This window comes from Cucurbita pepo, chromosome 5, assembly GCF_057944985.1.
Source record: "Cucurbita pepo subsp. pepo isolate OVF chromosome 5, ASM5794498v1, whole genome shotgun sequence".
In the NCBI taxonomy this organism is placed as follows: domain Eukaryota; kingdom Viridiplantae; phylum Streptophyta; class Magnoliopsida; order Cucurbitales; family Cucurbitaceae; genus Cucurbita; species Cucurbita pepo.
In genome coordinates, this window is record NC_141802.1 from 18,427,144 (window position 1) to 18,452,069 (window position 24,926).

Sequence of the window (24,926 nt, forward strand, 5' to 3'; positions counted from 1 at the left end):
ATTATTACTCGACAGTAAAAAAACATTAAAATTCATAATTATTTCTGTGATTTTATTTTTAAAAATCTTATTTATATGTATATTATAATAAATTTTGGTGGGTTTAATTTAACGGAAATTAATTTCAGAAAAACGAGAATTGACCTAATTTATAAAATTTACATTTATGTAAATGAAATCTATGTTTAATCCAATTATATTTATAATTCTGACCTTACAAAGAAAATGCTTAAAATTATTCCAATTATAAAAAATGTTACCGTTGGCGCCGTTTCTAGCGAGGTGGGTCCCACGTCACCACGCTGAAAATTTGAAAAAGAAAGGACAAAGTGAAACGGTGTCGTATTAGGACTGCCTCCAACGGCTCGATGGGGTTCAGTGGGTGGGCGGGCACTAGCAAGATCTCCCTTTTACAGAGTTCTTCCTTCACAATCAAAATCAAAATCAAAATCAAAACTCCAACAGTTCTCAAAATCAAAATCAAAATCAAAACTCCAACAGTTCTCAAAATCAAAATCAAAATCAAAACTCCAACAGTTCTCAAAATCAAAATCAAAATCAAAACTCCAACAGTTCTCAAAATCAAAGACCCTCTGATCGTTACGATTGAGAAGTAAATTGTTTGAATCTTCTCCATGGATTTCACTCCTCCATCTCACAGATCCGAGCCTCGATCTCGCACAAAATCAGCCTCTCGCCTCGCAATCGAAGGCGACGAAATACCCCATTTCTCAGTCGACGCCATTTCTTCACCGCCCAAGAAATCCCCTTCACCTTCCATACAAGACCTTTTGCTTCTCTCGCCTTCCACTCTCAGAAAATCCAGGTCTCGTCTCGTGGATCGCTTCGAAATGAACGACGAGGTTACAGACGCCGCCGCCGCTGCCGCACGCAGAAGGTGTAAAACTCGCGGCCCCCAAATAGGTTGTGCTTCTCCGAGGAGTGTGAGAAGGTCTAGAAGACGATCGGAATTGGAGATAAGAGAAGAGAAGGATTTGTGTTTGGCGGAAGAGTTCGTGAAGGCTAGAAAACGAAGGCCGAGTGGGAGATCGAAGAAGGAGAAGCTGAGTTTGGTTCCAGTTCCAACGACGCCGATAAATTCAACTCCAAGTAATTCAAAGATTTCTCTATTCTCTTTTACTTGATTTTCTCGATTGATTTGCGTTCTCTGTGTTCTGATTTGGCTCGTATGTATACTATAGAACTTGATAATGATGAGAATGGTAATCTGGATCGAATTGGGCAACTCATAACTGATCTGATCATGTGGAAAGATGCGGCGAAATCCAGCCTTTGGTTTGGATTTGGCTCTTTGTTTTTCTTATCCTCTTGCTTTGCTAGAGGAGCTAGCTTCAGGTCTGGCTCTCTAATCCTTAACCATTATAGCTTTCTACGAGTATATGATCATTCAAGAACAGTTCTAATACCGATAATTACAGCATTTTCTCAGCGATTTCCCAGCTTGGGCTTCTGTTTTTGGGTCTTGCATTTGTCTCCAATTCAATCTGTCGAAGGTACAGTTTCTTGACTATAATCAATCGCATCAAAACCCCACCAATCTTCGTTCTTGATTGAATATATGATTTTGTAGGAACAATGTGGAAAAGAAACATAATGACTTCAAGCTTAAAGAAGATGACATCCTACGCATGGCGAAATTGATTCTTCCAGCTGCAAACTTCGCCATTGCTAAGATAAGGGAGCTTTTCTGTGGAGAGGCAGAGATGACCCTGAAAGTATAACCACAAAACTCCTCATCTTTGATCATTCAATAATGTCTATTAACCAATCATTTGGACGCTTAAATGATCCAAAACTTTCTGGGATTGCAGGTAGCTCCATTCCTCATTTTAGGAGCTGAGTATGGACATCTTATTACACTTAGAAGACTTTGTGCAATTGGTATAAACTATAACAAAGACCATTTCAAAACCTGCTTGAAATTCTCTGTTGATTTAATCTCCATATGAATACAGGGTTCTTTACCAGTTTCTCTGTGCCAAAGCTATACTCATGTTACCAAATTCAGATTAACAGCAAAGGTAAATAGAAATTCTAGGAACACCCACTTAAAACCATTGCTGCTTCTGCATTTTGTGTTGTAATATGATGCTGATGAAAATCATGGGGTTCGAGTTTTTATAGTCGATGTCGTGAAGCGACGGTTGTTTGAAGCATGGAAAGCTTGCTCACATAAGAAGGTTGTGGTAGGATCAGCAGCCACAGTGTTTTGGAACCTTTCTTCCCTAAAGACCAGAATTTTCACAGGTGAAATTCTTTGAGATGTTGTCAATGTGTTCATTTTCCATTCAGGAAATAATGATTGGTTAAGCTGTGTAAGATTTTCTTGTTGCAGCTTTCATAGCTGTAGTTATAGTTCGATACTGCCGGCAATTTCTAGTGCTGGCACCGGAAGTTGTAGAAGCACAAGAAGAGGAGAACCAGGCGGTGGTTCTGGTAGAAGGGAAGGAGGAGGAGGAGGAGGAGCAGCAGAAGCAGGCTCGGGTGGTGGCGGAAGCCCATGGCCAGCCTTGATTTTGGCTTTATCATATTGTAATAATAGAAATGGCTGTGTGTTGTGTTCGAGCTTAAATTTCATTGATTGATTCAAACAAACATCTTGTGCTCAGATCAGCAGAAGCTGTACTCTGTCTAAGAAAAGGAAAAGTTCTAGAGATCGAGTATGAAATGAATGGTCGGTTAGGATCATCTTAACGAGTCTCGTTTATTGATACTCGATCCCTTTATTTGTTTATGTAAAAAGCAAAGCTCGATTTATTCATATTTTGTTTTAATGAATTGAGAGTCGAGAGGAAGTAATAAATTTCTTGATATTTTGTTTATTGATACGCGTTTCTTTCCCTTTCTTAGGTGTTTTTTGTTCTTTTATTTCTATTCAACTATGTACAAATAGTTCTATGATTTTAATTTAAGGGATAGTGGAACTTGAACTCGTCTTTGAATAAATAGAAAAGAAAATAGATTGATTGATCCAACCTATTTTTTCTTTTCTGGTACACAAACTATCAAATTATCACTAAGTCTACTCATAAGAAATTTTGAACCAAACCATTTTGCACTTACTTCAACAAAGGAAGCACAGGTTTCTTGGATAGAAAAGAATCGAACGAACAATCTTAATGTCTTACATTTGGTAATTCTTGAACGAAGATAGGTATTTCAATCACAATACCAGAAGGGTGTGTTTTCTCCATTCCTAAGAAAAAAAAATCACTCAATTTTGTTAGACAGTTGAGCTCAATTTTTCAAGAAAAGAAAAATCAGAACAGTTTTTCTTGAACAAGAAAGACCACTTTTCATGTCAAAAAAGGTCAACTGAGTAATAACCAATTTTCTTATACCTTTTTGGTTCACTTTCCTTCTTAGTTTAGAAGGATGAGGATAAACAACACTAAATATGATTTGGAAACACAGTAATACATACAGAAAAACCATGGAAAAACTAAATGAAGAAAAGTAACCTCCAATACTAAATATTTCGTCGTCCAGTAGCGACAACCGTCTTTTTGATTGGTACCGCAGTAGCCCTTTGATTGGGTATTGGAGCAACATTACCGATTGATAAATTAATACATACAGAAAACTTATCAGGACAAAATAATTCGAATTCCAAGCTACCAATAAGCTCCACGAACTCCCACTAAGCATTTTTTTGGAGGCACTGCCTAGCTATGAATGGCATACCTTTTCAGTCATACTTCCAGCTTTCTCAGATCTTATGGATCAATAAACGGAAAATCTAGACATGGGAATACAAAATCAATATGTATAGGCTAAAACAAAGTAGTTGGTCACCATTTTCCACGCTAAGTGAAACAGCCAGTGGTATGTTCGTAAATCTTCGCAGGGCAGAGTTCGGCCAAGATACTCGGTTATCTAGACTGCAAGGAGCTTTTGTGTGCTTCTTTTTCACCCATTAGACGAAGCTTATAGGTTGATTCGTGTCTTCACTTTATGTACTTGCTTGATGTTGAAAACTGAGACCGATCTGTCTTCGCACGTATTCTGGTAGCAGCCTGCTGATCAGTTCAGGGGATGCTCCAGCTAACTGCAATAAGGTAATAGATTGAAATGTCAGTTTGAAATGCTTCCCGGAAGGGTTATGTTTGCATTTGAAAGTACTAATGTTCAAGTGCGAGGACAATTCACAAAGGAGCAGAACAATGTTTCCTGTCAATTGAACAAACCCCACATCCAGGTAAGCCTCACAAGTTACCAAAACTTGAGGACGTAGAAGTTACAGGTGAATGTATTTTTATCCCGATGTAGATGAGAATACACATGTGTAGCTTAAGTGTCGCAAGTCGAGCAAAAAGAATCTGATGGGTGGGTGAACACGTTAACAGGCAAGCAAAGGAGGCTTTTGAACGGTAGAAAATAGTATTCAACAGTCTTGTAATTAGATATCCTCCACGTACATGATGAATTAGTTGTATGAAATTTAAATGAGATCGTCATAAACAAAGAACAGCCTAATGGCTTATTATCTCCATCTCCTAAAGAGAAGTCTGGATTTAACCTAAGCAGTATCTTTAAGTTTGTTAGCAATAGGAAATAAAATAAAAGGTTAACGTACTTCTTGCTTAAAGTTGAATAAAGGGGGCAACGGACGGTTGTTAGGGAGGCGGACATTAGGATCCCGTAGCTCATCAAAGAAAGGATGCGCACATGCTTCCAGCTGCAGTAAATAGGAAGAAAAGATAAATAAAAGCCAACAACCATCATCAGTATCACGAACAGAAATTCCCTTGATATCCATATACCAAAACTCCTGATGAGGCATATTTTTAGCAATATAAAAACATAATTCAATGAAATATGCAAACTGCAAAAATCTGTTTCACGAATTGTATAAGACTGAAATATGATGAGAAAAAAAAAAAAAAAACATTGGCATTGCATGTAACCTAGAACTATAATGAAGAAGAGTGAAAAATGGTTCAACTCACAGCTGTGCAGCGAAGACTAGGAGAATACTGAAGCAGACGTGAAGCAAGGTCAATAGCTTCAGGAGGCATTCGTTTGTGAAAAACCTAAACAAAAGAGAATCATTTCGATTGGAGAAATGTTGGAGCAAGAGATAGGCAACACAAAAGTATTCTAGACAATAAAGATAGGGAAAATACTGCAGCGCAAAACCCATAACGATAAATCAATCAGAGAGGAATACAGAATACGAGGAAAGATTTTGGGAAATCCGAACACCCACATCATGTAAAGTACTGAGCTTATATCTAAATTACATGGGTACATGGATAGGTAACTGGAGCTACATGACAGTGCAACTAATATAAATATAGTGAAGTTATTTTTAAAGGAGATTTAAACATCTCTTTGACCACTTAAGTTTTCTTATGATATTTACGAGCTCCATACAGATGTTTCTAATCATATTTCCATGTCAGAGAAAAACTAAATTAAATTGGACCCACTTGATTGAATGGGTCAATACCGAAATGTATACCTTGTGCCATGGATGGGCTTTAATCTGAGGGAACCTGAAGTCTGTGTAATTTGGATTCATGCATCGAATTTCTTCACGAGTTGGAGTACCAAGAACCTATAAGAAATTAAAAAGAATATGAGATGAAGCTTCATTTCTGTGGTTTTAAAATTAACTTACAACTAAGGTATCACCTTGATTATCTCTACAAGTTGGTCCACTGCATTCTCCCCAGGAAACAATGGCTGTAACAAATCAGAAAGATTAAGAAAAGGAGCAAGAGTAGAAATACCGATTGAGTGAAATTATAAGAATTATTTCTATCCCTACTTGCCACCAAAGTCACTGACCTGGCCTAGAAGGAGTTCGGCAAGGACACAGCCAGCCGACCAAATATCAATGGAGGTTGTGTATTCTGTTGCACCAAATATGAGCTCTGGAGCTCGATAATATCGTGAACATATATATGATATATTGGCTTCACCCTTAATCTGAAAACAGAAGAGTAAGGAAAAGTGTCATTGGAGCAAAAACATACGGCAGTAAATTATTCAAATGGCAGTCCTAAAATTTCACACTAAGAGGATGAAGGGAAACAACCAAACCAATCAACAAAGAATATGAGACTTTTCTATGAGTTCCACCCCCGCCCCCGATCTTATCCATAAAAAGAACAAAACATAAGCTCAAGAGCCTTTAAAAGCTCAATAATGATGTTAGTATCTTTATAAGCTGTGGACTTGTGGAACTCATTGCTTAGCTTTTAGAAGTCCAAATATTGTTTCTCACTTGGCGGTGGTTCCTCTAACATGGTACTTATTTTTAGATGATATTTATAGAAGACATTATTTAAATTTTGTTGATGTTTTTTAATGTTATTTTATTATTTTATTTTTTTCTCTTTCTAATCATACACCAAGATGAGTCAGATGATGGACTAATTTATAGTTAAAAAAAAACTAGTGCTCGGAACAGTGGACTTTTTGCTATTATTACCAACCATCAGTCTATTCATAATATATGAAAATATTGATAAATTATGTCTAACAAGAAATTTTGAAATTATAGAGGCAGAGCATACCAGTACTTTTGCGCTTCCAAAGTCACAAATCTTAACCTGATGTGTTAGAGTATTAACCTGCAATTTCCAAAAGTTTCAAATGCATTGTTCCACCTTAGACTGAGAAGAACTAAGGGGGAAAAGGCATACCAAAAGATTTTGCGGCTTCACATCCCTATGGCAGACCCCAGGAACCGAATGAATATATGCAAGGCCCCTAAAGATCTGAAAATTTTATTTACAACTGTGTGTTAGCGTATAAGCAAAATCCATCCAAAAATCATACATTGTAAATTAAATGATATGTTATACTTGATATGTGTAAAGTTTGACGTAGATGAGTGGCATCCTCTGGTTCATGCTGTTGTAGTGCTTGAGAACGTGATACATATTTTGGGGAACATACTCCATAACCAAATTCAAGAAAAGTTCATCTTTACTAGTTGTAGAGAAGAAGCAATGCTTAAGAGAAACCACATTTGGGTGATCCATCAGACGCATTAGTTGCAACTCCCTGTTTTTATAACGCTTATCCTGCAAAACCTTCTTTATGGCAACTGTTTCTCCTGTTTCCAAGCATTTTGCCTGAACAAGGGATGACAAACTTCAAACATACAGAAAAAGCCCAAACTTTGTCATGTGGTGATATATAACTATATCTTACCTGGAATACAACGCCAAACGAACCACTACCCACCACACGCTCAGCCATGTAACTGATTGTCTACATTACAAGCCAGGAAAAGTCAACATCTCAGCATTTCAATATTTCAAGATTAATTTTGACTACATTTAAGATTTTTAGATCGCTATAAAGTTGTATTAAAACAAATGAACCATATGTTAATAAAGTAGGTTAATAAGGATATACTGCCCCATAATAAATTTTGTGAGGTGATGGGAATGAGATTTTAACCTGTTTTGGTTCACCGTTTTTGCCACCGATTGTAGTGGAAATGATGTGACCAGTTACTGCATCATTCCCTTCAATCACTGCAGCTGACATTTCCTGGAATTTGTAGCATAAAGCATTGTAAATAAGGTGATATATACTAGATGCATAAGGAATACATGAAACATAGAGAGCTCATGAACGTGTAAGCCTGTGAGAGTAAAACGTCAAGCCTATTTTATTGTGAATAAGAGAAGAGAACAGTTTGTAAATAAAACCTTAGTGCCCTTGAAAAATTAAGTATCAACATTGTTTTACATGATTACCTACATTTAACGAAAAGCATACCTAATATCAAGCAACCTGAGTAGGAACTCCAACTACTATTCTAAGAAATAGAGTATTTGTTGCTCTCAGTTCCTAGAATCCCATGCGAGGAACCTCGTCTATATTAAACGAGAAGGGCAATGTACACAAATACAAAACTAACTTTTACAGTAATTAAGTAATTGGTGTGTCAGCTGAAAATTGATGATGGTGTTTTGGGATTTGTGATAAGGATCGGAATGCATCTGTAAGAACTGAGGACGGGTCTCAAAATGTAGGGTAGAAGACAGATTAATGTATCCAGAGCAACGACTTGGGGAAGCAAAATAGATAGCTATGACTTACAAGAAAGCATCACATGCTAGGAAGAGCTCGCATCACATGCTAGGAAAAGCTTGCATCTCCACCCAAGGAACTAAGGAGAGAATCAGCCATTAACGACTTCCCAAAGCAAATTATAATGGTTTTTAAAAAGATTTATGGAAGAGACCAACCGTAATTAAAAGAAGTAAAAAGAAAGAATCAAAATTACAGAAGATGAAACTATGACCAAGACTACTAAGTTCGGAAAAAAATTGGAGTGAGCAAGGTGTTTATGAAACATCAATTAGATGATTAATTTACCATACGAAGATCAATTCAGACACCGTTAGCACACAGTTCCAGTTAATCATCCAATCTATGACGTTAGAAGGGGGAAAAAAAGCTAAGGATGCAATCCTACAAATCACTCCTCGGTTCTCAGAGCAATTAAACTAATAGAAGACAGTTCGAGAAAATTGAGCTCAAAGCTTAGACGCAAGATCTCAGTTAAATACTCGATCAAATACTAGACTAAATATTTCACCAACAATTTGGCAACAGATCGAACAAACAAAAATGAGCCAGAAAATATCTCGAATCAGTGACGTAAACAGGTCAATAATCGCCGGAGAGAACTTCCGGCTACTCATCCAGCCTTCCAATCGAGCAAAGAAACTACCAAATCACAGTAGATCGCTCTTAACTTAGCAAGAAACAATGATCTCGAGCTGGATCGGGCACAAACAGAGCATCAACAGAAGCAAAACATCACATAGAGAAAAATCACCTATCACACACAGACTACAACAGACTCAAAGCAAGAAAGAGGAAGAGAACCTTATCGGTGTCCATTGCTGAGGCACGGTGAGAGTTGAGATTTAGACGGTCATTTTCAGGTTGAGAAAGTTGTAGCAGCTGTGCTTGTGGCTGTGACTGTGACTGTGACGGTGGCTGTAGTGGAGGTTAATGGCGAGGCCCTAATGGCAAGGTAGCCATGTGAGAGTAGAGCTCTCTCTCTCGTTCTCTTCCTCTCTCTTACTCTCTCTCTCTTTCTCTCCCCCTCTCTCTCTCCTCTATCAAATTCTCTTCCTTTCCGATTTTAGTTTTAATATTCTTTTATTATTAATTATCTAATTTCCTCGTCTCGTTAGGAAATATATAGTGTAGACCCACGCGCGAATTTTCGCGGCAGAATCAGCACGCTCCAATCACAGACCTCCATTGCTGTCTTATCTAAGTCCGAACCAAAATTACAATAATCTACTGCAACGCGGTGTACTGCAACTCCCATACACCCTCCCCGAAACCCTTCGACAACTATCACATGGAAATGGAACCCAACGGTTCATTTCACCACCAATCATTCCTTCGTAAACAGTGACCCAAATAGCTTATTAATATTTTAATTAAATTTCTCTATTTTCTTTCCAATTCAAATTTCACCCCTTTTTTTTTTTTAATTTCCAAAATTATAATTAATAATATTATGGATTTTGATTCACATGAAGTTCATTGCTAGCAGATATTATCAACTTTGGCTATCTCGGACAGTCTCACGATTTTAAAATACGTCTAAAGACGTTTCCACACGCATATAAAAAATGTTTTATTTCTCTCTCCAACGGGAAGGTGTGCCAGCGAGGACGATGACTCTCATAGGGAGTGAGTTGTGAGATTACACGTCGATTGGAGAGAGAAGCAAAACATTCTTTATAAGTGTGTGGAGGCCTCTAGCTACTACATAAATTTGGATTGGGTCGCATTGGATTAATCTCATTTCATAATTCTTAGAGTTTTTCTTCGATATTTCTACTAAGCGTACGTAACCAATTGTGGTTTCATTATTCGAGTTGCTTTTAGACCCACATTGAAAATATCAATGGGACATCAACCTAACTCAGGTTAGAAGATACCAAAAGAAAACTTTCATGACCACGCTAAGGAAAGAAGCCATTAAATATCTGTATTTGACCTGCCCCGCAACTAAAATTACTGCATAGAGCTTATTCATCTCAAAACAACACACTAAAATGGTCAAAATCAACACAATTTCAAATTATAGAGATTAAAATAGATATTTTTAAGGTATACGGACCAAAATGAACCAATTAGGGCATATATTCTTGAAGTTTTATATTATAAAATGTGTATTATTTTATTTTATTCCACTCGAAATGTATGATATTAAAATGATTTAGAGAAAAGGGAGCACCTGAAATAATTAGAATTTGGATGCAAAAATGTTAGAAAATAGGGAGAGAGGAGCCCATTCATTATGCGTTCCATGTGCCTAATGCATGGAAAATGGACCCATGTGCTACTCTTCTTGGTACCACTTTGTTAGAATGAATTAAAGAACATGTCAACCATATTAGATGTGCATATTTTGATTACCTTGACTAAAAATTCCACAATTTGAAATCTTCACATGCATTGAAATGATTTGTTCTTCCTATAATCATCTGTCAAAATAGGATAAAAAGGTTCTTATCTGCAAGACTTAATCATTATGTATGAACTAAAGACCGTCTGCTAGGGAATGTTTCCACACCCTTATATAAACAATGTTTCGCTCTCCTCCTCAACCGATGTAGGATCTCACAATCCACCCCTCTTCCCCTCTCCAATCGATATAGAATCTCACAATCCACCCACCTTCGGGGCCCAACGTTCTCGCTGGCGCTCGTTCTTCTCTCCAATCAATATGAGATCTTATAATTCACCTCTCCTCCCTCCCCCCCCCCCCCCCCCTCTTTTTAAGGCCAACGTTCTTGCTGGCACACCACTAGGTGTCCACCCCTTCAAGACTCAGCACCCTCATTGGCACGCCGCTCGGTATCTGACTCTGATACCAATTGTAACAGCCCAAGCCCACCACTAACAAATATTGTTTGTTTGGACTTTCCCTCTCGGGCTTCCCCTCACGGTTTTAAAACATGTCTACTAGAGAAAAGTTTTTACACTTCTCCCTCCAACCGACGTGGGATCTCAGATACCTGATAAATACATCAATAATATGTCATTTCAATGAATAAAACTTATTATAAACTACTTTTTGTCTTGATTTTTTTAGGAAACTTAAGGTACAAAGGTGGATGATTAGTTTATTGGTAGATGATAGGAAAAACTTCAAGCTTACCATATTTCAGGGAAAAAGAAACTTGGTGCCCACTCAACATAAGCCTCTAAAGCCTCAAAGGCTTGGAAGATGAGAGGCGTAAATTATTTTAATGCCTTGAATTTCCTTAAGCAGCCTAGAATGTTAGGCCTTTCGCGCATTTCACGCATCAAGGAAAGAATATGTAGACAACTTGGGGATAAAAACAAGCACTCAGCTCTTTTTCCTTCAACGGCTCAACATGAAAAGGAGAGGAGCGAGCAAATGAAGGGTATGGCAGAGAGTTTTGATTATTCTGTTTGGTTAATGTCATCTCTAGGTGTCAGAAATGGCAAAGGGAACATATGCCTTATCAAGTCTCTGTTCTTATTATTCAATGCCAAAGAGAACCTATGCTATGCCTCACACGACAAGATTACTTTTAGTTTGAGCTTCGAACAACACTTGGCTATAACAAGAAGCTATTGTAAAAGGCAATCTCTATAGAATATTGAGTATGGAGAGCCCTTTTCTTAGTATCAGGTAAAATGGGTAAAGCTAATAGAAGGCATTCAAGATTTTCAGAGTTGGTTTCAAACTAGGGAGAGATCAGTTATATCACTGAACGAACGAGAACCATGTTTATTAATTTGGGCCAACACCATTCCATCCCTTCCCTAGTGCAGTTTTGCAACAGCATGAGCAGCTACAACTGCTCGATCTTGGACTAATCTTTTCAATCAGAGGGGGGATAGGGGAGTTATGGGGTGTGTATTGTCAGGGCCCAAGTCCATCCCTAGACGCTAGTAGGTATTGTCCACGTTGGCCCGTTATGTATCACTATCAACCTCACGATTTTAAAACGTGTCTACTAGGAAGAGGTTTCCACACCCTTATAAGGAATGTTGCGTTCCCCTTTCTAACCGATGTGAGATCTCACAATCCACCCCTCTTGAGAACCCAACGTCCTCGCTAGCACACAGCTCGGTGTCTGGCTCTGATATCATTTGTAACAACCCAAGCCCATCGCTAGTAAATATTGTCCACTTTGGCCTGTTACGTATCACCGTTAGCCTCAGGGTTTAAAACTCGTCTACTAGAGAGACGTTTTCATACTCTTATAAGGAATGTTTCATTTCCCTCTCCAACTAAAGCGGGATCTCACATCCAAACTGGACCAATGAACGGTTTAATCTGACAATTTATTATGGCCCATTCCAGTCAAGAAGAGGATATATGTGCAGACCAATACCAACCTTGTCTAGGTCAGTTCAATCGGATTGTTTACCATCTAATTCAAATAAGCTTAATTCTGCTATGGAAAGTGCACCCAAAACATCAAGAAACTAACGCAACATGACAGGCATGATGTTTATTTATTTCCAGGTAAGAACTTACCAAGACACTGCAACAATACTTATACAGGCACACGAAAATGGTCAAATATAATTACACTTAAAACCATGGTAGGGTATGAATTTTTTTGGGCATGGTTCAAGCAAAGGCTTATCTAGAACTCAATATTTAACTTTCTAGATACTATTTATTTCTTCCCACGCAGTTTTGCTCCAAGAGCTCTCTCAAGTTTGGTTATTATTTGTTGATTTGGAATAGCTTTTCCAGATTCATACTCCTGGATAACTTGAGGCTTCTCATTAATAAGCTACAGGGGATGAAAAAAATAAATCAGGCAATCACTAACACATACGTAGAATAGGGGACACGAGCAACAAGAGTGTGGGACAAACATACTTGAGCAAGCTGAGACTGAGTAAGCTTCTTCTCCGTTCGAGCTTGCATAATCGCTTTCTTCAGCTCAGTTGGTACTCGGTCATCTAGGGTCGAAATAGAACATAGTTAACAAAATAATATGTATCTATTTGGTTCCTAAACTTCAAAAAGTGTCGCGTAAGTCTTTGATCTATTCATTATTTTCTAAAATTCTTGGTCTAACTAGAATTGTTTGAGGTCCTATTCATTTCTTTGTTTTGTTATCTACTTTTAGGAACACTTTCAAAATCTGACTAAGTTTCGAAACCTAAAATAAGTAGTTTTGTTCTCAAATTTTGGCTAACCATTCAAATCTTTCCTTAAAAAATGACTAAACCATGGTAAGGAACTTGTTTTCACAAGTACAATTTGCAAAAATCAAAGGGTGATCACACAAGCTTTTACTCCTAAAAGTCCTAAAAGTAAATGAGATTGTATACATATAACGCTATGAAACCAGGGAAAACAATAAAATTTATCCAACTATGCTACGCAAGTGTAATATCAGAAGAACTCACGAGTAAGGTTCTCAGTCTCTTCGTCAAGCTTCCTGGTGTTCAAACTAGTACTGCTAGAAGCAGATTTGTTTGAGCCAGCAGCAGCTGCAAAAGTCAAGAAAAGTATCATTGCAATGCAATCCAATCCAGTATTTTACTCAATAAAACAGACTCCTTATGAGTTTTAAACAAACATGAGGAAATATAGGGGGCTCAGCAGATAGACATAGCCAATCCCAGTGGCCTCCCAAGACTCATTATCATCACATCCCCACTCAACAGTTATCAACTCCCGCAAAAATAGAGTTCAATGTCAAAACAAAAACAAGAACACAGCAATTGGAGTTTCAATAAGAAAATCAAGGAGACTGAACGCACATTTCTTTATGGTCTCAATCTCCGCCCCGGCTCGCCTAGCAGCATTGACGGCTTTCTCATCCTTCTTGGCCGCCGCGTTCGGTGCCTTCTTCCTGAGGACCACCGGTTCCCAATCCTGTGAAAGTGGTACGATTCCAGCCATTTCTAGTCTCCTTTTCTCCTTTCCAAGAGGTTCCTCGCTCGATAGTACGCAGAATCTGGCTTGGGGACTTCTAGTCGGCCATATAAAAACGTCTGGATAGCTTGGAGGGCACGCAGTCAACTCACGCCATTACTCATTCGCGTGATGAACAATTAAGAAAAAAACACGTCGGTCTCGCGGGTCCAAAGAATCGGGTTCCCGTATTATCCGAACCACCGGTTTTCCAATTTCCTTTTCGAGCCCATCGTTGTCATTTCCATATTAGGTAAGACGTTGAAAATTCTCAAAACATTTTTTTTTTTTTTTTTTGTCAATTTACCCTCAAATTTGTTATTTTTATAATAAATAAATCTATTTTCTTTTAGTAAACACTAAAATGTTCGGTTAAAGCCATACGAACCAAGCATTGAGCACTCGCGTGGTTGGGTGTCACGGTCATACTTTAGTCTAGGCCCTTGCATGCCTGGAAGTTGCAACGTTATGGTCACAACATATTCTCCTTGTAGTAAGATTTGTGATACTCAGTGGGGAGACGAGAGTGACTATGCCCATAGATTAGACCACTCTACAACAAAAGAAGGACTGGACAACGTTTTAATTGTTAGACTCGAAAAACAAAGAGAAAAAAAGCTAGTCATTTGAAGAAAAACAAGCCTCGTGTAGCTCGATTAGGCCTAAAGTCAAATGATTTTTCTATTTTTCACAATTAAAATAATTAACTTTTATTTAAACCTTTAAAATGTGATAATCGGTATAGAATAAAATATTTAAATATAAAATAAAAATGACTTTAAATAAATTATTGAGTGTAATATTATGATGAAAATGTAACCAATAGAACAAAATATAATTGAAAATTTAGTAAAACAACACTCACTCCTTAACAAATGACTAAAATGGACATTTTGAAAATTTATGCATAAATTAAAACCATTTAAAAATATACTTAAAATTGAATTAATTAACTTTTAAAATGAATTTATAATTAGTATCGACAATAATTAGAATTTTAAAATCTATTTAATAAAATATTATTTTTGAACTTAAAACTATTTATAAATTAAAAATATTTGAGGGTAGAATCGAGCGGACATTCTCTGAAATAAAATTAATTGTTTTGGTTATAAATCTTTTTTAATTTAAATAATGAATCGAAACCAACATCAAATTTGTTTAAATTTTTATTTTTAATAAATGTAAAATATATTTTATTTATTTTTAAATATTTAATTAACATAAATTTTAAAAATATATCTTATAAAAATTGAGTCCAGGCAAAAAAATAAAAAATAATGAAAAAGGAACGGTATTAATGACGTAATATAAAGCCATTCCGTCGTCTTCCTTCTTCTGATTCTAAGCTTGGGTGCGATCTCTCAGCTCGGTGCAGCTCCTCAGGTACCAAATCCTCCGACGACTTCCTTCTTTTTTCACTTTCTAAATCTCTTCCTCACTATTCTCCTTCGCTTTCCTCGCTCCCTTGGCTGGCCTTTTCAGACTATGGTTCTGTAAGTTTATGATGCTCGAAATTATACTACTACTGTGCTCTTTAATCCGTCTTTCTCTTCGATTCTTGTTCTTTTACCTACCGACTGAATTTCACATTTTCTAGTTCGTTTAATTGCTCTCTACTTCATCAGAATTTGGTTTTCCTCCTTGATGAGGTTTTCTAATTGTTCATATGGCAAGATGTTTACTGTTTTCCACTGTTCTTTCTTTATATCGCACTTGTATTGGTTCTTGAAATATGATGGAGTACTCGAGACATCTGGTTCGTGCTTAGGATATGATTTATTGATTTCCGGAAAACGAAGAACCACGGTGTTTAGTTTCCTAATTCTTTAGTTTTTCTTGCACTATCTTAGCTGCGATAGTGATAATTGATGCAGTGAATAACTCAATTTGATTATCCTGTTTCTAAAGTTGATGATCTACTTGACGAACTTTATTGTTCCTTTACGCGTGGAAGTACTGTGGATGGTTGTGGTTTTAATAACTCTTGTTATGCTCTTGAGCTGGTATTTCTATTTCGAACTTAGCCGATTTTTTTTTTTTTTTTTTTTTTTTTCGTTTTTAGGGGCAGATAAGTAATGTTAAAAGAGAGGATCCACTGCCATGCAGATCTATTGCTGTTGGCTACGTATGCAGAATAAGTTCGAGTTACCATCCTGTTATAGTTTTTATCATCATTATAGTTGATAAACGTCTTGTAAAGACGTTATCAGCTTACTGGCTTCGGGCTTCAGTCCTCTCAGTTAAGTTGGTATCGTCTTTGCGTCATGCCATATTACATACAGAGACTCTATAATACTTGTAAATCTGCGTTGTCTCCTAATGGACCCGTGTCGGAAGAAGCCCTCGAAAAAGTTCGTGCCATGTTAGGTATGATATGATTTCAGTTTACATCCAATTTTGAACTAATCCTTCTGTCTCATCTTATTTGACCAATCAAGATTTTAATTAGGATGTTTCATGAAATGGATTTTACTTTTTATCACTGTCTTTGGAACCCTTCAGTGATATAACTATTATAGGATAATCAGAATTCAGGCTGTAGAGTTTTTAATGCACAGGTTCTACAATTACTTCATGAATTGGTTAATTTTAGATTTTAGTGTTAGCATGACCACAAGTCCAATTGGCTTACATTTACTTCGAGTAGTGGATTGAGTCCCATTGAGCCAAGTGAAATTCTGCATTTCCTGGTTTTAGGAGTTTTAACTTGTTAGTATTATGGTGATTCTGAAAGCCATGCATCGTACATGGGGCATGCAACACACTTACTGTTTGGTTAAGTACTTTGGTTTAGGCTTAAAATGAAATTACTTACAAGCATAGCTTGAAATACATTTGTTCGAGTAATCTCATTAATGGCTTGAAGTGATATCGGAAATACAATGCTGCTATTTATGGTTCATGTGATTTACTTTATGGGTCGTAGTGAGGAGGGTTAATGTAACACATTAGATATGTTAGTGGAGTAAACCAAAAAAAAAAAAAAAAAGAAGTTCAGTGATACTATCTTTGTTTTCATCTTCACAACATGGTAAATATATTTCTAAAATTCATTTTCTTTGAAAGTTGCATCATGCGTTAGGTGCCCATCAATTGCCTATTTTGCTGTTAGTTTTGCACATTTAATCATAGACCATTTGATTGCAGAAAAAGTCAAGCCCTCTGATGTAGGTCTTGAACAGGAGGCGCAAGTCGTTCGTAATTGGCAGGAACCTGTGCAGGAACGTAATGGGAGACGGCAACCATTGCCACCAATTAAATACTTGCATTTGCATGAGTGTGATAGCTTCTCCGTAAGCATCTATTTTCCAATCATTTTATCATTGGGAAGTAAAATCCTTGATAATTACTTATTTATTAAAGACTTTTTCTATTGGAAAACAACTAGACTTATTCTTGGATGGTAAGGACTAAGTGAAATTCCTATTATGAACTCTTTTGCAGATAGGTATTTTCTGTATGCCTCCAACTTCTATCATACCTTTTCATAATCATCCTGGAATGACGGTGTTGAGCAAACTAATTTATGGTTCCTTACACGTCAAGTCATATGACTGGTTTGATTTTCCAGGACTTGATGATATTTCCGAAGGTTTGTTACTATTACTTATTGTCATCCCATCCTGGCTTTGATTTTGTCGATTTCCTTATTCTATCTACACATGCCTAGAGAATAAGCGTAAATGGAAGTTACCATTAATTCTCCCTTGTATTAACCAATTCATGAAGTATACTCTTTTAGCATAGTCATACCTTTCTTTTTTTTGATAAGGGAAAACATGCCTTCACTTTTTTACTCGGATAAGAAACAATTTCATTTCATTGATGTATAAAATTACAAAAGGGATGAAAAATCCAGGAGAACTACGAAAAACATTTCTAGTTGATTAAAAAGGAAGCATAACTATATGAAGCAAAGATGTTAGACAATTTACACCAAGAGATAGGATAATAACAAACAAAATCAAAGAAAACATCCAGATGAACTTCAGATAGGATAATAACAAACAAAATCAAAGAAAACATTCGGATGAACTTCCTTATCGAAGAACATACTTTGATTTATTTCCCCAAAAATCCCTAAAAACAAGCCCAAGACACGTTCATCCAAAGAGTAGCTTTGGCTTCTTTGAAGGGATGGACCACATGGACGTGATTGAGGAGATCTCTCAATCCATCGGAAGAACCGTTATCCATCCAAAGGAACTAAGAATTATGCTCCAATATTTAGTGAACAAGTGATTTTGAGTTTCTTCATTGGCTTTACACAAAGAGCACAGCTGGGGGAGATCGGCTCATAAGGCATACATTTTTGGAGGAGTTAAATACCAACAATGAAATGAAAGTTACTATCAATACCAACAAGGTGCATCTTCCTTTTCAGTGGCTCAATCATTGGAACTTCATAGTTAAGCGTACTTTACTTTGAGCAATTCTATTAACTATGTTGGGTGACCTCATCGGAATTTTCCTGGAATGCATGTGAGTGAGGACAAAACATACTAACAGGACTCGTGTTTGTCTGTGGAGATAGTCTTCACTCTTAAGAAGGGAGAAGTAGGTAATGTAACCATGTCGTAGGGGATGCAGGGGAATGTTGGGGCCATCAAGTGCCAAATTTGGATTTCAAATGTTGATCTAAATCCTAGGCATGGGTCGTTACAAATGGCATCAGAGTGATATTTTCCTAGTAAGATGTGGTTCAAGGATAAACCAAGGCAAAAACTCGTAGGCATGTGACACGCGAATAAAGGGTTACATGAATGAACTGAGACCACATCCAAATGAAAGTGGTCCTGAGAATAGGATGACTAAGAAAGGTTTAAAGGAAATGAAAGTTACTACCTATACCAATAAGGTGCATCTTCCTTTTCGGTGGCTCAATCATAGGAACTTCATGGTTAATCGTGTTTTGCTTTGAGCAATTTTATGTTAGGTGACCTCTTGGGAATTTTCCTACGAGACATGTGAGTGAGGACAAAGCATGTTGAAAGGACCTATGTTGGTCTGTGAGGATAGTGTTCACTCTTAGAAGCGAGAAGTAGGTAATTGACCATATCGCAAGGGATGCAGGGGAATGTCAGGGCCATTAGGTGCCAAAGCGAGATGCATGTGAGTGAGGACGAAGCATGTTAAAAGGACCTATGTTGGCTATGGGGATAGTTTTCACTCTTAGAAGCGAGAAGTAGGTAACTGACCATGTCGTTGGGAATGTAGGGGAATGTTGGGGCCATCAGGTGCTCTGAATCTGGATTTCGAATCCTAATCCAAATCCTAGGAGTGGGTTGTTACAAGTTTTTGGTATTGATGGTGGAATGAGAGACCTTGGTATTGATGGTGGAATGAGAAATTCCCATAAGAGAAATTTAATATTTTTTTGGGTACCAGTGCCTCCAAATAGCTCTAGCCAAAGATGATTCCAGTATTCACTGGAATTGTCAGACGTGAGAGATTTGCCGATGAAAATACCGTGTGCGCTAGACAACCAAATCCATGAATCTTCTCGCTACGCCCATTCAGAGGCTTCTTCATCCTTCAAATTCTGATCAAGTTTAAGATCCCAGTGAAATAATAGTGAGTTCCATACATCCTTGACAGTGACCTAGTCAGCCTATATAAGAGGGGGAATTGTGAAGCCAAGGGAGTATTGGTTAACCAGGGGGCTGTCCATAAAGGTGTTGATGCACCACCTCCCCCAGTCTACTAATAACAAAGACTTGGCGTTTGATAATAATTTTCGAAGGATCCTTTGAAGTGTTTAATGAAGACCATTCCAAGTGGATTGTAGCACCATATTTACCATTAATAAGTTTCTTTCAAAGAGTACCTTTTTTCATTATTGTATTGTCAAGTTCATTTTGGAAGGAGCGCTCTATTTTTATCTTTCAATGAATGAAGGCTAAGAGCACCTTTATTCAAGGGGAGAAGAATTTTATCCTATCTCACAAGATGGATTCTGGATCCAGAGGCCGACCCCTACCATAGAAAATTCCGAAAGGTCTTTCCACCTCATTAACTATCTTTCGAGGCATGTTAAAAGATTGAGAGGTAATAAATTGGGAGATCGGTGAGTGTGGCTTGGAGAAAAGTAAGTCTAACTCCCTAGGAGATAAAGTAGGATCCCCATGCTGAAAGCTTTCTCTCAATTTTCTCGATAAAATGGGGGCCTAACTTAATTGTTCGTGGATTTCGATTAAGTGGAAGGCTCGGGTATGATCTCGGCCAGCTTCCACATACCCCTTAACTTCAAGGTTGTATCAATAAAAAACTTTAAAATAGTAATTGTGTCAATATAAACTTTAACTTTAATAATATATCAATTTATACGCCTGTCCGATTCTATTCATAAAATGTTGATTTACATGTGTGCAAACTTATAATTCTATGAATTAAACTTGTAAATTGTCATAAATGAATCAATTGAGACCTGTCTGTGTAGACTTAATCTAGACTCCCATTTGATAATTGTCAATTATTTGAAATAGAGTTTTAAATAGATCCACTTATAAAAGTTTAAAAGTTTAATGGATGTAGTTCTAATTTTGCACATGTATAAACTAACATTTGACTAAGTGATACACTTATCGATTATATTGGTACAATTTTTACTTTAAGATTTTTATTGATGCAGCCACTAAAATTTAGGGATATTAATTAATTTTTCCCTAATTTTTACATTTCAAACCTGCGCCATTTATTCAGCCTGATTTATGTAGGCTAATGCAGGACAAATGTACAAAGCCAAATTTTAATAGATAAAAGTGAGTGGAATTCTATTAAGTACTGAAAAGAGAGTTCAAAACCCATTGAAACATCTAAAATAAATTGAAAACTAGTCAAATTAAGAGTTAAAACAATTATATAAATCAAATCAACACATTCCCAGCAACGATGCCATCACTAGTAGGTGCTAAGAAAAGCTTTTTGGTTCTTTTTTTTTTTTTTTTTTTTTTTTTTTTGTGGTGACCAAGACTTACTGGAATGCCTTAAAAGTCATGTAAAACTTATTGGTATTGATATATACTCAATGGTTTTACTTGGATCCAAACTAGGGGCCCAGATTTCTGAAAACTAAATTTAGTGGATGAACTTTCACGCTTGATACTAGATGATTATATAAAGATATAAGATTGTTTGCTGGAGCAAGATGATAAGACTAGAAACTTTGCTTCTATTAACTTTATTGTTTAGGGTCAATTTTTGCAACTCCCTGTTCCATTACTCTCGAGGTAGATGCTCTTAATTGTTTGATTTCCATTTTTAGATTTATATGCTAACTTTAATTGGTGTCCTCACAGCTCGACCTGCAACGCTTGTAAAAGATACAGAAATGACGGCACCTACTCCAACCACTATTCTATATCCTACAAGTGGAGGCAATATCCATAGCTTCAAGGCCATCACACCTTGTGCTATTTTTGACATCCTTTCTCCCCCTTATTCATCAGAACATGGACGGCACTGTACTTATTTCCGGAAGTCTCATAGGAAGGATCTTCCTGGTAATTTCATTTGTGATTTATAATCCACAACTTGTAATACCATCTCTCTTAATTCTTGGTGTTGCTTACACACTTCTTACTGGATTTAGGTGATCTTGAATTGGATGGAGATGGAGTTTCAGTTTCTGAACTGACATGGTTAGAGGAATATCAACCTCCCGACAACTTAGTGATCCGGAGAGGGCTGTACAAGGGACCTGTGATTAGAACTTGATCAGTATTCCTGTTTTAGCTGTAGCATGCATTTGAAAAACTGCATCTTCTAACTATGAATGATTGAGCGAAATTCCGGTATATGGGCTGTTCATAGTCATTAAAAATAGCGATATTGACTCGACTTAGCTGGATATATTTGGCTTGCGCATATGTTGCATTGCACCTAATTGACCTTTTTCATTTATCTACCTCACTTTGTTTGATGATATATTTATGCAGGAATGGATTATGTTTTGGGTGGAGGAGGAGAATTTCTAGGTAACTCATTTATTATCTGTCACGCTATCATATTTTTAAGAACGATGTGAGATCCATGTGTATGAAAAAAAAATATATATATTTACACTGGCAAAATCATTGTGTAGACCAATAGAATATGACACTCTCGTAGGTATTAGAAATTTCTGGTGGAAAAGTTGGCTTCAGGGGTGTCATGTGGGTTTATTCACACCGTTGCTTTCAGCAGGTAAAAAACTAAGATGCAACTAGGCTATAGCCTTTCAACTAGATTGCTAATCCTATTGTTGAGATTTATTGGCCTTCTCATTTGTAGTCCTTTTCTTCTTAGAATGCACATGGAACTCATTACAATGCTAGTAAAGCTAGAAATCATTTCTGGATGATCAGTTTGGCCTGGAAAGATTGCTTCCTTCATGTGTTTGGTGTCTTAAATAGTCTATAACGAGACAAGTTCATGTGAACTTTTAAGTTGGCCACAAAAAGAGAACAGTTTTTTCTAGTAATTACTTCCTACAAAGCTGTTGGGAAAAAATAGAGTTGATTTCACTAGGCACAACTCAACAAAGCACACCCAATACTAATTTGTATAAGCTAGATCTCGGGAGGTTTTGTTAGCATAGTTGTAGTAGTTCCTCCATTAGTGCGCTTTGCTATTGGTTTTTCAGGCCTCATACCAACGTAGATGTAATCCTTACTTATAAATCTATGTTTAGCCTCTTAATTAGTCGATGTGGAATTCCTCTCCCAACCATTACCAACTAGAAAGAGAACCGAGAATTAGATCTTAAACCGAGAACTAGAAAAAGAAAAAAGGGGTGAAATTGGAGAGGTTAGGGGTTTAGTTTTGGTGAGATATAATTGGTAAAAAAGGGGGTGAGGAGGAAGCTAATTGATCCTTCTCTTCCATAAAACATGGACATGTGATCTCCAACACTGACATTCTAAAATACAAAGCCACTGACACTCTCTGTGTGTTGAGATCTCACAAAATGGCATTGTTTGCGGCGGCTCTTTTGCCAATGCTCACAAATTAGATTCCTTTTTTATACATCTTACACACACTCTCTCTTCAAAATTATGCCCTATCAATAATCATCCTTAAATCAGATATTATTCCACACAAAATTATTACCCCATTAAATTAGTGTCTTCAATAATAATTCATTTCCATTTAATATCCCAATTATTAGTTTAAATTACAAATTATTTGTATAAGTACGTCTCACTCTCGTTTTTTTATTATCGTTATTATTTTGTTCTATAATTTTAAGTTCTCTCCTTCTTTTGTTTAGTTCAACAATATTGAGGTGGGGATTCGAATTTCGACTCTTGATCGAAGGTACGTCCCATCTTTGTTCTTGATTTATAAGGAAAATGATTAATGACAAATCACTGACCGAGTCTTGGCAGGTTTACACAGGAACAGACTAATAGTTTTAAACATCAATTATATGTATATGCATGGGCAATATGGGATATTATGATCGAGACTTGATTAGATTAATAATTAGTTAATTATATAATTAAGGGTTATAGATCCAGCTAAGTATTTAGAACAAAATCATTCAAATCTTCACTCTGTATAATCTTAATTCCAAGTTGGAAGTGTGTATATATATATATATATATATATATATTATGTATATATAGATATTGCCAAAACTGATAAGCTTAGGGTTTGATTCTCAAAAAAGATTCCTTTGTCGCTTGGAAACTGTACTGAATTACTACCAAAAATGAAGAAAAATGTCAACTCTGATGCCTTAATTAATCACCCAATTAGTAATTAATCTTAATTAACATTGTTAATCTGTTTTAAATATTTATTAGAGATCATGAAATTATGAAATTATTCCTTGTTTTATTCACCCACACGACTCCCAATTCCTTTTCTCATAATTTAATTCTATGAATATTTGTCTTTCATTAATGAACTAAATACAAAACGCCCACCTCTCCCCCCCTAACAATTTATACCAATTAATATCTATATTTTTAATATTATTGGAAAAATAAAATAAAATAAGATGTTTAAATTTATAATTAAGCTCACAAAAATCCAAGTCAAAATTAGGTCTCTTGTAGCTAAACCTAATCCTTTAATAGGAAATATTATTTATTTATTTATTTATTTATTTATTTATCTTCAGACAGCATTTTTTTTTTCTAATAAATAATAATAAACAAATAGGGAGTGGTCTTTATGCAATGTTGTGTGAAGACAAAATGTTGAAATTCTTTAGAAGATGCTTTGGAAAGTAAATTCTTGGACAGGAAAAGAAATAAAACATACATATTTTATTACATAGTTTTTTTTTTTTTTTTTTCATTTCATCTTCATCTTCATGGATAACTTAGGATAAATTTTATATTTTTAATATTATTGGGTTTGAATTTTAACTCGAGACCCATGCGGGTTATTATTTTTAATACTACACCGAAACTTTTGTCTCCATTGAAGACTGAGCAAAGGGAAGCGTGTGAATTTTCTTGACGAGGTTTAACTAGGGCTCGAGTCCAATGGATCAAACCCTGGTGCCCAAATGAGCCTAGGAAACCATACTTTGGAGAGTCAAGTTGATCCACGGCTGACTTGACCTTCCCATACTAGAATGGTTCGAGAATGATCTAATCCAAAGAGAAACACCGACAACACTAAACTAAGTTTCATATGAATGCATCACTTCAGACTCTAATGAAGTACAGGAATGTATGTGACAAATACCACGTCAATATTTAGTTTTTCATATTCAGGTTATCTCTATATCAACTAAATAAATTTACGGCTAAAGCACATGCACACCCTTCATCTAGATTTCTACATCAACGTCAATACCTTTTTAATTAACGAAAACTCATCATTTAAATTCATCACAACTACATATTAAAATCTTTATAAAAAAAAAAAAAAAAAATCTAAAAGCCACGTTACAATATTGATAAGACTAACCTCGAAAGTCGTCCATAGTGCAAATTTAGTCCCAAACAACTTTAACAAAGTTGCAATTTAATCTTTATGATTT

General features: G+C 36.3%; 4 protein-coding genes across 9 annotated transcripts; 2 read left to right on the top strand and 2 right to left on the bottom strand.

Annotated features, from left to right (window-relative positions):
* The first annotated feature begins 441 nt into the window (after positions 1-441).
* LOC111795601 (reticulon-like protein B17) lies at positions 442-2,841 on the top strand. The gene is made up of 8 exons (XM_023678124.2): positions 442-1,110; positions 1,203-1,356; positions 1,440-1,514; positions 1,592-1,736; positions 1,833-1,902; positions 1,977-2,042; positions 2,146-2,268; positions 2,357-2,841. The coding sequence occupies exons 1-8, from the start codon at positions 636-638 to the stop codon at positions 2,533-2,535; spliced, it is 1,287 nt and encodes a 428-aa protein (XP_023533892.2). The 5' UTR covers positions 442-635; the 3' UTR covers positions 2,536-2,841.
* Positions 2,842-3,468: 627 nt separating this feature from the next.
* LOC111795426 (shaggy-related protein kinase zeta) lies at positions 3,469-9,021 on the bottom strand. The gene is made up of 12 exons (XM_023677854.2): positions 8,884-9,021; positions 7,441-7,533; positions 7,189-7,248; positions 6,837-7,109; positions 6,675-6,749; positions 6,546-6,602; positions 5,815-5,955; positions 5,659-5,709; positions 5,486-5,581; positions 4,971-5,054; positions 4,598-4,699; positions 3,469-4,069 (listed from the first exon to the last, which is right to left on the bottom strand). The coding sequence occupies exons 1-12, from the start codon at positions 8,896-8,898 to the stop codon at positions 3,974-3,976; spliced, it is 1,143 nt and encodes a 380-aa protein (XP_023533622.2). The 5' UTR covers positions 8,899-9,021; the 3' UTR covers positions 3,469-3,973.
* A 3,469-nt stretch (positions 9,022-12,490) lies between these two features.
* On the bottom strand, positions 12,491-14,059 carry LOC111795588 (multiprotein-bridging factor 1b). Its single transcript, XM_023678100.2, has 4 exons — positions 13,789-14,059; positions 13,432-13,515; positions 12,896-12,978; positions 12,491-12,806 (listed from the first exon to the last, which is right to left on the bottom strand). Exons 1-4 carry the CDS (start codon positions 13,928-13,930, stop codon positions 12,687-12,689), a joined length of 429 nt encoding a protein of 142 aa, XP_023533868.1. The 5' UTR covers positions 13,931-14,059; the 3' UTR covers positions 12,491-12,686.
* Positions 14,060-15,221: 1,162 nt separating this feature from the next.
* On the top strand, positions 15,222-23,548 carry LOC111796081 (plant cysteine oxidase 5). Of its 6 annotated transcripts, XR_015421167.1 has the most exons (10): positions 15,222-15,328; positions 16,008-16,312; positions 17,093-17,238; positions 17,390-17,537; positions 21,244-21,447; positions 21,537-21,738; positions 21,883-21,921; positions 22,055-22,129; positions 23,196-23,242; positions 23,314-23,548. XR_015421167.1 is itself a non-coding variant. In XM_023678768.2 (6 exons), the coding sequence occupies exons 2-6, from the start codon at positions 16,210-16,212 to the stop codon at positions 21,659-21,661; spliced, it is 726 nt and encodes a 241-aa protein (XP_023534536.1). In that variant the 5' UTR covers positions 15,222-15,328; positions 16,008-16,209; the 3' UTR covers positions 21,662-21,869. The 6 variants fall into 6 exon arrangements, 2 of the variants coding, with proteins under 2 accessions (XP_023534536.1, XP_086980261.1); XR_015421166.1 differs by having other exon boundaries at positions 23,196-23,548; XR_015421165.1 differs by lacking the exon at positions 22,055-22,129.
* Positions 23,549-24,926: the final 1,378 nt, after the last annotated feature.

Bases quoted from the DNA above. Each gene is read 5' to 3' on its own strand.
- LOC111796081 (XM_023678768.2), top strand. From the start codon at position 16,210: ATGCCATATTACATACAGAGACTCTATAATACTTGTAAATCTGCGTTG. The intron at 16,313-17,092 runs GTATGATATGAT...ATTTGATTGCAG, and splicing joins AAAAGTTCGTGCCATGTTAG to AAAAAGTCAAGCCCTCTGAT. The intron at 17,239-17,389 runs GTAAGCATCTAT...ACTCTTTTGCAG, and splicing joins ATGAGTGTGATAGCTTCTCC to ATAGGTATTTTCTGTATGCC.
- LOC111795601 (XM_023678124.2), top strand. From the start codon at position 636: ATGGATTTCACTCCTCCATCTCACAGATCCGAGCCTCGATCTCGCACA. The intron at 1,111-1,202 runs GTAATTCAAAGA...TGTATACTATAG, and splicing joins GCCGATAAATTCAACTCCAA to AACTTGATAATGATGAGAAT. The intron at 2,269-2,356 runs GTGAAATTCTTT...TTCTTGTTGCAG, and splicing joins AAAGACCAGAATTTTCACAG to CTTTCATAGCTGTAGTTATA.
- LOC111795588 (XM_023678100.2), bottom strand. From the start codon at position 13,930: ATGGCTGGAATCGTACCACTTTCACAGGATTGGGAACCGGTGGTCCTC. The intron at 12,979-13,431 runs GTGAGTTCTTCT...TTTCGACCCTAG, and splicing joins AGAGACTGAGAACCTTACTC to ATGACCGAGTACCAACTGAG. The intron at 12,807-12,895 runs GTATGTTTGTCC...CATCCCCTGTAG, and splicing joins CTCAGTCTCAGCTTGCTCAA to CTTATTAATGAGAAGCCTCA.
- LOC111795426 (XM_023677854.2), bottom strand. The intron at 6,750-6,836 runs GTATAACATATC...TAAAATTTTCAG, and splicing joins TCAAACTTTACACATATCAA to ATCTTTAGGGGCCTTGCATA. The intron at 4,700-4,970 runs GTGAGTTGAACC...TATTTACTGCAG, and splicing joins CTAGTCTTCGCTGCACAGCT to CTGGAAGCATGTGCGCATCC.